Source organism: Bombus terrestris, chromosome 15 (assembly GCF_910591885.1).
Source record: "Bombus terrestris chromosome 15, iyBomTerr1.2, whole genome shotgun sequence".
Classification (NCBI taxonomy): Eukaryota; Metazoa; Arthropoda; class Insecta; order Hymenoptera; family Apidae; genus Bombus; species Bombus terrestris.
Window position 1 is genome coordinate 9,239,979 of NC_063283.1, and position 12,306 is coordinate 9,252,284.

Consider the following 12,306-nt stretch of genomic DNA (forward strand, 5'->3'; position numbering starts at 1 on the left):
CTTTGATTTTAATTTTTTTTTCCACGATTGTTGCTTAATGCTGTAATCGCGAGTTTGTTGTCGATTTGAGAAAATTTCTCAACTCGTATAGTTTTCGTCAGAAAATGTAACACCACGAAATAGGGTCAAGTTGATCCGAAACAAATGGAATTTACAGTTGGTGAAATGGAGGGAACGAAATTGGAATTATCTTTCCAAGATAAAATTCTTTCTGAAAATGTCAATCAGGCCGATTCCAGTGTAAAATCAGATGTTTCGATTGCAGAAGGTACGATTTAAGGAGTTCTGTTTAACGAAAATCTAATATAAATTATTTTTCGAATTGCTTAAATAAAAATATTTCAAATGACAACTGTTTAAAACTTTTAATATTGCTTCTTTGATTAACATTTTTAGATATTAATCTTATAATTCAACAAGATATAAAAATACATGAAGAAACAATGCCAATTCATGAGGAGCTTGTACAAGACAGCACTGATGAAATTAGAGGAGATTCAGTATTAGTAAAGAACAGTGATGAAAAGAAATATCAATTGATAGAGAGAAACAATATTGACACAACTGTCAAAAGTTCCACTTCTTTAAGTAATTTCACAAGTGAGTTTATAAAATGTCAGACATCTGTTGATACCATCCTTCCACAAGAAAAGTGTCTTCAGAAATCATCTTCCTGTAATGATATTAGATTATCTTCAACAACATTATATGATACATTATTATGTACATCTTCAGATACAATTTCTAATCATAATGTAAGGTCTATATCACCAAATACAATATGTAATGATGAAGAAGAAATAATTTTTAATACCAAATTGTATATGGAGGAACATGAAACAAAATCGTTGAAAAATATTGTTGGTGTAGACACACATGAAAACTGTGAAGTTAAAGAAAATATTGGAGAAACGGAAGAAGAAGTATATCATTCTAATGCAAATGGAAAATTACTAGTAAATAATGGTCAAGCTCCAAGAAATTTAGTTAAATATGAAAAGAATTTTAATGAAGAACAAAAACTATGTGCAATTATCAAGGATACTAAGATACAGAGCAATGTAATATCTAGACCAACTTTGGTCGATGACAGCAGATTGGTGAAAATTTCACTGCCAACAAATCCAATTAACATAATGCAATCAAATGCTCAGTTTCTAAACAAAAGTCGTAACTTTTTAAATTTTATTACAGAAAAATCTACAAACATCATGGAAAAAGCACTGTTACCACAACATATAGCAATGAGATATAATTCAGTAATGAAATCTGTAGATAATATTTGTAATGAGAAAAGGTATACAGAAGAATCTTCTGGCATGGAATCCTCTTTGACAGGATTAGCATTCAATAATACATCAGATTCGTTTTTAAAAACAAAAAGTATTTCTTGTGTAACAAAAGGTCAAATGGATGTGCAAACTGTAGAAAATGAATATGTAAAAAATGATGAAAATAAAAACACTTTCATGTTAAGTTCGAATGAAACTATAAGTGGAAATATTGAACAAAATAGTAAATATTTAATTACAAATGAATACATCTTTGATCAAAATAATGTCATTGATCATTCCTCTAAATTAAAAGATTCAAAACAGTCAGAATCCTCTTCCATCGGTAACAATGTTAATAAAACAAATGATAATGTACTTTGTGCAAATACAAATAGGAATCACAATCTTAATTTTGTGGTATTAAATCCTGACAACAATATAGAGGAAGCTATTACTGATACAATATATAAAAAAGAGGAAGTAAGTACTGATTTTGAAGAATCGAAACAGAGTTTGTTGCAACATCCAATTTATCTTACTTTATTAAAAGACTATGCGGATTTAAAATCTAAGCACTTGAAGCTACAAGAAAAAGTTGAACACCTGGAAGAAAGGAATCGAATTTTGGAAGCAGAAAACAAAGGAGAGGTCTTTTCTGTGCAAATAGAAACATTAGAAAAGACAATAAACAGACTTACACTTGAATTGCACACATCATTAGAAGCACAGGAAATGTATAAAAAAGAGTACAGTGCTGCAAATAAAGAAAGGGAAAGCATGGTAATGAAATATGCAGTTAGTGAGAAACAACTTATTGATACACAAAGGTACATCAACATTTGTATAGCTTTTATCAATATATTTTATAATTATTTAATATTTCCTTTTTTTATCTTACTGTCATTAGAGCGAAGGAATCTGCAGAACGTAAAGTAAAAGAAATGACAATGCAACAAGAGACATTGCATAGTAAACTACGAGAAATGCAAGGGGAACGAGGTAGAATATGTAATATTCTAACCGGAAAACATCGCGAGGTAATTGATCTTCAGAGAGAAGTTGAAAAATTAAAGGAAGATGTAAAGATGAGGGATATAAAGTTACAATGGACTCAGAACAAATTGAAAACAGAAATGGATTTGCAGAAGGAAACTCAACAAAAATTAGACAAAGCCACGGTAATAACGCTACGAGAAGGTAGTTTATTGTTTTGTATGTAATTTTATATCAATTCTGTTTTTTTTTTTTTTGTAGATCAGGATCAACGAAATGAAGGAAGAATGCGAACAAGTCCGCAAAGAAACACAAGAAACAATGCGAAAATTTCAACAATCGGAAGAGAATAAAGCAGTTACATTAGATCAGCAATTAAAGGAACAACAGGCACGTTTAATTTTAGAAAGACACGTCACTGAGGATAAAGAAATGTTGAGGGTTCAATTACAAAAGGAAGTAGATACATTGAAACACAGACAACAAGTTCTAATTGAAGAAAACAACATGCTTAGTTTAAAAATACAAGATGTTGAAAAAAACCGCTTAAACTATGAAAGTAATCTGAATAATTTGAAAATTATAACAGATCAACGTCAAAAAGAAATTACGGAACTACTAAGTAAAGTATCTGAGTTAGAATCATTGAAGACTCAGCTTCAACAGTGAGTATCACTCTTGTAAAGTTATGATTTTAGCTTGTTTTATGTTTATCTTATTAGTAATTTGTTTCTTTTTTTTAACATAGCAAAAATCAATACTTAGCATCAACGGAAGTAGAGATCCAACATTTACGTTTGGCTAATGAAGAATTACAGGCTGATATGTCTGCGTGCCAACAGAAAGAAGCAGAGATGCTGGACTTCACGCAAAAATTGACTGATAAAAATGTACGGCTACAATCGGAGTTTACAGCCATTGAAGCCAAAGCAAAACAATTAGAACAAGAGCATGGACCATTATATCAACGTATAAGTGAATTAATTGATAAAGTGAAAGTATTGGAAGAAAATCTTGCTCGAGAAAAGAAAGCGAGAATCGAAGAAAGCGAAGTTTTAGAAAGGTGTCTTACGGAACAAACGCAGGCAGCGAAAAATCTTGCTCAGCAATTGGAAGATAGTCAAGGAGAAAATGCGGTGTTAAAGAGGAAACAACAACTAAGTATGAAGGAAATGACGCGTGAGCTTCAACAGTGTCGGAAAAAATTGGATGCGTTTGAAACATCAATACCTTATAATTCGTTGAGTGTTGCATCTAGAACTGGATCAAATATTTCATTAATTACAGGTTTCTAAATACGAGATTTAAATATTTATACATGTTTTGACATGTTATTGTGTTGATATTTATCATTGTTATTACTTTATTTTTTATTATTATTTTAGGAGATGCTTTAAATGGTGCCTTATCCGATAACAGTATCAATGGTGACCAAAGTATTCAGCCTACAGAGCCTAGTAGACAATTGTTAATAGATCGTATTATAAAGTTACAAGAAAGTAATGCTAGGAAAGCAGAAAAACTAGATTTTTTTGAGGAACACGCTCGAATATTAGTTGAAGAATTGCAGAAGAAAAAGAAAATCATACAAACTTATATTTTACATGAGAATATTGGTGCCATGGGTGGCAATGAGAGAGATAAATACAAGGTAAATTTTATCTTTAGACTTTTGAATCTTATAGATGCAGTGGAACTCCGTTTATATGAACGAAATTTTAGTAGTGCCTGATTAACTGAACTTTAGCTATGTGGCACACTCTCATATTTTGTGGTATATTCTCACATTATTATGTATTTAAGAACAAATGTTTCGTGGAATTTTCTTATATGAACATGAACTCTTGTTGAACTATATGAAAAGTCATAGGTAGTGAACAAAAATAGGGCATTTCCTTTTATATGAACGACCTGATTATATGGACTAATTTGTTCCCCAACAGGTTTATATAAACGGAGTTATACTACGTTATAAATATTATGAATTTTATATTATATTATATTTCACTTTTTATGTACAAGCATATCAAGAGTAGGAGAAATGCAGTAAGTTTAACATGAAAAATTTAAACTATCATTGTAACTTTCGTGGTAATTTATAAATCTAAATAATTATAGGTTTCGTTTAGTTTTAATTGTTATTGAATTACAGGCTGAATTAGCAAGGCATGGAGGAATAATGGCCTCTGTCTACAATCAACGAGTCTCGGATGATAATATGACTCTTGAATTATCATTAGAAATAAATCAAAAACTCCAAGCGGTTCTCGAAGATGCATTATTTAAGAATATTACTCTAAAGGTAAATGTAAAAATGTAAAACATTATATCTATAAATGAACTTGTTATTCTATTTCATTGTTATCCTTTTAGGATAACATCGATACTCTCGGTGAAGAAATAGCAAGGTTAACGATGCAGAACCAACAAAGGCAAAATACACACTAAAAATATATTAGGACAACATACTTGTACTTATATTGTAAAGATAACGAAATATCAAATGCATGTGTTAAAAACGCGGAGATAGGCAAATTATCTATTAAGAAACTTGGTATATATATACATATACTAATATTAACTTTAATGTCTTATACTGAATATACATAAAGTTACATTTTTTTCTATAAAATACACATAAAAAATCATTTTAAGTAAAATTAATCTTTCAAAATAATTTGAAAGATCTATTTTTTCAATTCAAGATGGATATAATAATTTCGTGATTACTTTTTCATCCGAATGTTTTTAATGTATTTTTTATGTATTATATAGTAGCTTTTATCATATACATATTGTAAAAAAGGTACTTTGGTATATCATTTTAGTTAATTTTTATTTAACTGATAATTGATTTCCATTACAACTGGTATTGTGTTTCAGTATCAAAAAAACAGCTTTATTATATCTAGTCAAAAATGTTGATACTTAAAAGAATTCATTAAAGTGTTAAATACAGAATATAGGATATTTTTGATAAATATTGGCATTGTATTATAACGTGTAAAAATAATTTGTTCTTCACGTGAACCCCTGTTTATTTACTTAATTATTCTATACAAATTTCCAATATTTGAAGGACATTCCATATCGTTGATATCATTAAGAATTTGTAATACATGCCAATGAAAATGTTTAGTAAGAACTTATTAATATTGTATTAATTTTATGTATGTATAATACATTTAATTTATTAAATAAGTACTCTACAATAGTAATTAAGGATTATATATATTATATCTAATGTAAAAATTGTAAACCTCTATAGAAACAAAATATGACATGGTATTGTATAAAATAATTCAAAAAATATTTCAATTTATTCTAAATGGACAAATTTGAAATTTCTTGTAAATTATTTTCATTTTAATATCATAAAGAATGATTCACTTACCGTATGTGTATCCCTTACTATAAACATATAAAAATAATAATCGAAGAACTTACATAACATAAATTTTATAAATTTATTCGCAATAAACCATAAGAACATAAAGACCCCGTATTACACGAAATATATGAGAAGAAAAAGATTCTAATTATTTCTAATGTGATAGTTTTACAATAATAATAATAAAAAAAGATTTGAATGAAGTAGGTTTGTTCACACATTTAATGACAACCTGTACTACATAATATAAAGTATTTGATTATAACAAGGCGAAGCAGACCTTGTGATTTTATAATTATATTTTTCTTGTATTTTTCCATTTTCTATTCTTGTTGTCAGATAATTATGAAACTATTATATTACTTTTACTCCATCTATTAAGAGGAACACACCTATTACTTCATAGCAAGTTCTTTTTTTCGAGAAGTACCTCCCGTTATTTGCCATATATATAAGACACATTTTATTCCTTCGGATAAATAATTCTGTTTTTAAACTTGTGTTTTGTTCTCCCTTGTTCTTTACTCTCTTCTTTAATGGCATCTTCATTCTGTATATACACTATGCACAGCACTTATAATTTTACAAAGCATTTTGCTACCGAAATTTACAATCGAGTAAGTAAATTACCATTTAAATTGCGATTTAATCAAAAGTAGGTGTATATGTTTAGTTCTTACGTATCTCGCGTGTACATAGTACATATGTATGTGCTTATGTGTTTGCACGTGTGTACCTGTGTGTCTATATATATATAACAATCACATATGTATATGTATATATATATATGTAATGAATATTGCTTTTTGTACATTGTATCGTGGTATGTATACACATGTACGTGAACTTACGTGCCATATTTCACCTTATTTTTAAGGATCATCTTACTCTGAAGAATCACTGATTAATTCGCAGTTTGGACAATCTCAAGCGATGATTTACAAAAACGTTATGAATATATAATAATATGCTCTGTTTTGTCCAATTACTAACACGGCTCCGTTCATTAGCTACGGTACGATTATCGTTTCGCAAATTAGCAAACAGTGTCACAACTTAATCGGAATACATACATGTGAGTTTGATTGCGACTACTAGGGCGAAAAATAATTTGTTGCTCTTTTAACTTCTTACGACTTGACCTGAAAATAATCATACTTTCCGCGGTATTTAACAAATTTCTACACAGTTTACTTCAATTAATCCTCTCCCTTGAATCGAATAACACTACATTTGTCGTTTTACTATGCCTTGTGGTTTTGGTACCTTTTAACAGCTACGAAATCCTTCCTCCTTTTTGTATAGAGTTTATGAAACGACATAATCAAAAATAAATTTTAATTTTAAAATTGATTTACGACATTGATCCAGTTGATTCATATAAATATGTACTTATAATTCAATTTAAATTCCTAATCGATATAAATCAAGCTTTGAGACAGATGAAGGTCGTTAAAGAAAGTGTGAATGATTCGTATGTAAGTGTTTAACAAAACTGAACACTAGCTAGACACGATTCAAAACGGCATATTTGATATCTAAAATATCTTGAAAATACTTTTGAACCTTCGATGTAAATGTTTTCAGAATCCTATAACTAAATTTAATAAAAAGATAAATTTGATAATATGTAATTGGTTTACAAGGTATTTAATTTTAAAATTGCTCTCATATGAAGATCATAAGGAAGAAACATAAGTACATTTTTGTTGGCGTTTTTATTTTTATGGCATTTAATAGTTAAAAAGATATATTTTAACATAAAATAGCTAAAAATAGAGAGTATCTCTTAGGTTCAGAGATATAGTTAATATTTTGTAGAAGCTAAATTTTTAATTGTTAACACAAATATTATTTTAATATTCTAACAAACAATATTTTTAAGGTTATAAAAAACATAAAAAAATCATGTTTAGCCTAAAAGCCAAATAAAAAGACACTTTTGGATTAATTTAATATCGTATTGAATTTTAAAATTGCTACGGGAAATGTATCTGATTTGTCGTTTCTTTTCCTGTGGTCTTCATATAAAAATAACAAAATGTAACTTATCATGTTCTTTGTCTGCCTTCATCTGGTTTAAAATACCTGTTTCGATAGACAACACAAGAAACACTCCAAGTTATTAACCGTTGCCCGTTGCTCATTGCTGTTCCACTAGATCGATCGTATATACTTGCAGCTCTCCTAACCTTTAAAAAGAATAGAAAGAGTTCCCGTACTTTTAACCGTCGTAACGCAAGATTTCGAAATTCCCCCACGTAAATTTGCCACCCTTAAAGCACGTCGGCTCTCGAGCGCGTTAATTTTGCCAGGCGAATTGATTTTGACCCTGCCATGGCTATAGCCGTTCGCTCTCGCAGTCGCAGCCCGTTCCTGCATTAACTCTGCCCAGTTAGATCGAAGTTGCGAACCGCCAAGAGGGAGAGCCCCGGGATCAGCAAGAGGAACGAGAACCAGAGAACGAGGGAGGGAACAAGAGAGATACGTGGTTTAAAGGGAACGTGTTAGCTATGTGAGCTTTAGAGAGGTTATGGCTGCACGATGGGGGCGGGGTGAAAGAGAAAAGAAACAAAACGTACAGGTCGAATGGAAATGAAAAAAAGAACGAGACAGATGTTTTACTAGGGCCAAATGCAGTCACAACGACAAAATCAAGAATTGAGAAAGAAGAATAAAGGAGAACTTAGAGAAAAAATTTAAAGCGGGACATAGAAGATAGGTATCTTGGACCTAGGAATATAGAGATCTAGCATGTAAATTATTGTAGGATAGGTCTATCGAGGCGGTGCCTATCTAAATTGTGCCTAATTTTTATTAGAAACTGTGTGCAATGCACGTAGGCGTATATATTTATGATCTATTACAAAACACTGAATAATAATAAACTGAATAATAATAATAAATAATAATATTAAACAATGAAAGCGAAAGATGTTTTATTTTTCTTATTTAAAACGTAAAACATAAATTACTTTATACTCAAATCTTTTCTTTCAAATTTTATAAATTTTAATAGTATTATCATCTAACAGCAATTTTTTAGAAAGGATTTGAACTTTTAGGCATTCGTGTTAATCTGTGACTAATGTCCTTGATAATTTGCGATACAGAATACGCAATTAATTGAGAAGTAACTAATTAAGTATGATTATAAACCCACTTAGGTGAGTTTTATTCCCACCTAAGTACTTACTAAGCTACATTCCGATTTTATATTCCATGATAAGAAGGGACTCAAGAGTTAAACGAAGAAAACGATATTGGTGAATGTAGCGGACAAAAGGAACAGAGCGAAATAGGAAATAAAGAAAAGCGAAAGACAAAATAAAAGATTAACAGAGCGAGAGCACGTAAAAACGATAGAGTGGAGGAATGAAAATGCGAACAGATAGAGACAAGGTGGGAGAAGGAGAAACAGAGAAAAGTAATGGCATGTGAGAGATAGAGAGAACACGCAGAGAGGTTTGTGTTCTAAAGCCTACAACCCACCCCCTATAAATTCAGCCAGGGGGTTTTCCATTAAAGGGAAACTGTCATTGCGGGAGTGTTTCTGTCGAGCAACTTAAAGTTGGATGGAACGTTCTAACCTAACCTATAGGGTCACGAAGATATGAGCATATCTCGCTTTAAAGCAAGTCGAATTCTATCGCATCTCGCACAGACCCTCATGGATTACCCCCATCTTCTTCGTGCAATTTCTCCTTCTTTTTTTCATCTTTCTTTCTTTTTGTTGCTCTTTTCTCTCGTTACCCTTGCGACCCTCGTGTAGAGACGCGTCTCTGATGCTCGCGAATCGCACGAACACCGAGGGTGTCGAGAACGCTGCAGGGATCCTCGTCGATGGGAATGGCATCGTCGCAAATTAGAGGCTACTCCCTTTGGCTGAGGCAATGCTGTATTATGGGATTCTGCGACATGATCAAGGGGGGCCTGGTAACCACGGCAGCGTTACGGATCGATCAGTAATACCGCGATCGATAACGCGTCTCCGCAACGTTCAACCGAAGCCGATGGAATATTATGCCAGCGACAATGAACCGTTACGAGTTTAGGACTTAGAACTAAATTTCGTTTTAGAGCAGCCAATAAAAATTTTTGGCCAACTGTTTTTCTTTCGATAGCACTTGTCTGGTGGAAGTAAAAAATGCCACTTTCTAATTTAGCAAAGCATGGGTTCAAACCTTATACTATCTGTAAATATGGATATTTTACGACTTATTTTGACGAAAATGTACAGGCATGGATACGTCTCTCTCATTCTGAAAGACTTTTTTAACACTCTAGTCGACGTAACTTGGTCCCGAAGCTTTTTTTACCACATTACGAATGAGTAATAGGAAATTTGCTTACGTATAGTGTTGACTGTATAATGTATAAAAGAGAAAAAAAAGATGAACGTGTACGGATATGGTTTGGCGTATCGACCGAGGTTCGCAATTTACAAGAGGAGAAATTACGTACTTGTTCGCTTGGAAATCCTGCCGATACACTCGAACCGCATAATGCGATGTTAGAGCGAATCAATTATGACCGTAGTTAACGATTCATCGAAATTACATACGACAAATAACAAGGATATGTTGATGAATGAATAGACGCATGAACGGAGGAAAGAAATTCATTCGGAGCATAACGTGAAAAAAAAGGTCGTGTAATCTCAGAATAATAATGATCGATAATATTTCAATAATAATAATAATAATATTAACATTAATAATAATAAGTATAATAATAATAATAATAATAATAATAATAATAATAATGATGATAATAATAATAATAATAATAATAATGATAATGATAATGAAAGTGATAGTAGACGATAGCGATAGCAGTAGCAGCAGTATCCGTATTAATAATATATAATGTTTGGCATCGTTATCTTCGCGTCTGTACAATAGTTTACTGATACTCAGCTCGCTTCGATGTTTTTTAATCATCGAAGCTTTTCCCCATTTCTGATTTGTATACAGAAATTCGTGTCGCATTTTGGTTATTTAACAATATGCTCCTCCGATATTAGCGATATTACAATCTATTTATCGATAAATTTAATGAACCGATACGGTAAGTTAATAATAATATAATAATAATAATGCTAATGGTAATGATATATAATAATAACTAATAACAACAATAACTAACGAACAAATTAAATATTGCAGTACAACTAAAAAACGTTAAATCGAGTTTGTATAAAAGCGTCCAACGCATTTCTGGTATATACGTATATGTTAACAAATAAGTAGTGGTATCAGCAGCAGCAGCAGTTGCAGCGGCGACATATTCAATTTTACGAATAAAATATATAAAAATTGTTACACAAGTTTGCGCTGCCGAGGATAACGTCTCGAACCATCCCAATTATTACACGCTATTTATTTTATTAACAGAGCGAGAAATCTACTTAGCCACGCCAATAAAAGAGAAAAATGAAGAAGAAATAATACGAAGGAGCGAAGGGAGGGATGTTAATGTATTTTTTAAGTGTGATATAGTTATTTGTGGTACATCATGTATAGGGGCGAAAAAGAATCTTTATTGTTAGACGATATTGATTTTCAACGAGATTTATAATCTTAACGCGTCGTTGAAGAAGACGTATAAAATGCTTCTAGCCACGTGCTTCTTGCAAATGATAACATATGGAAATTAATATTAATAAATAAGAAGGAAAACAGAGAGGAAAATCTTTCCCATAAAAAATTAGAAAACTTAATATGTATATCATAGTAAATAGGAATTAATACAATTAATTTTATTTCTTAAATTAAGCGCGTTCCAAATTCTTTCCAATATGATGATTCATTTCAGATATCTCCATGTTAGTTAATTGTATACGCTACCCATAAGTTTGGAAAAACGAACAACCGTACGATAAGAGAGCACCACTCGCAGGAGGGAATACTTTCCCGTCGTGAAGAAAAAAAAAAGGAAACGAGAAACAAATTATTCTAAACTAATGGCATGCTTGTACTATATGTCGTGAAGTGATTCAGTGAACGTATTGTGCCTCTTCATCGTTGTCTCAAAGGAGCTGCTAAATGAAACGAATGGTAAACCGCAAACAATGAAGTTATGCGTTCGTACATTTTGAATGCGAAATAGCAATGTATTTTTCTCTTTCTATAGATCGTTTGATTTATTGCTGTTTCTCCGGATTTATCGACAATTCGAAACAAGACGTCAGGTCACTGGATATGGTTTTCGGTTTGGATTACGACGTTCTTTAAAAATGATATTTTGATTCATGAAACGTCGTCTGCTGTTGGGCCAACCGTGCGAAAACTGCTATACGTAATTATGGATTCTCGGGTAATACGAATTTATCATTATTATAATACTGGATCGAATTCGTTGACTTTTCAAAATAATATAGAAGATAAAAAGAAAAAGCAAGACAAATAGAAATTCGTTTTAAATAGTAACGCGAAAGGCGAAACAAGGGGAAGAAAAAGAGGCCGAAATCGATCGTTGTTACTACAGCGAGGGCTTTCACGCCGCTGCGTCCAGTACACGTTCGGCTTTTAGAAGATGAATTCTTCAACGGCGGCCTTCGATATGCATAAATCAGTTGAACGCGCAGCTGGCCTCAGCAACGCCGACGCAACAGTCGAGTTAACGCGCAACTTCAATATTACGCGT

General features: G+C 31.6%; 1 protein-coding gene across 3 annotated transcripts; it reads left to right on the forward strand.

Annotated features, from left to right (window-relative positions):
* Positions 1–132: 132 nt before the first annotated feature.
* Positions 133–5,099, forward strand: LOC100651700 (coiled-coil domain-containing protein 186). Of its 3 annotated transcripts, XM_012317086.3 has the most exons (10): positions 133–268; positions 397–600; positions 736–2,101; positions 2,182–2,452; positions 2,529–2,932; positions 3,016–3,554; positions 3,653–3,918; positions 4,290–4,313; positions 4,420–4,569; positions 4,641–5,099. In XM_012317086.3, exons 1-10 carry the CDS (start codon positions 145–147, stop codon positions 4,713–4,715), a joined length of 3,423 nt encoding a protein of 1,140 aa, XP_012172476.1. In that variant the 5' UTR covers positions 133–144; the 3' UTR covers positions 4,716–5,099. The 3 variants fall into 3 exon arrangements, with proteins under 3 accessions (XP_012172476.1, XP_012172475.1, XP_003401303.2); XM_012317085.3 differs by having other exon boundaries at positions 397–2,101; XM_003401255.4 differs by lacking the exon at positions 4,290–4,313 and having other exon boundaries at positions 397–2,101.
* Positions 5,100–12,306: the final 7,207 nt, after the last annotated feature.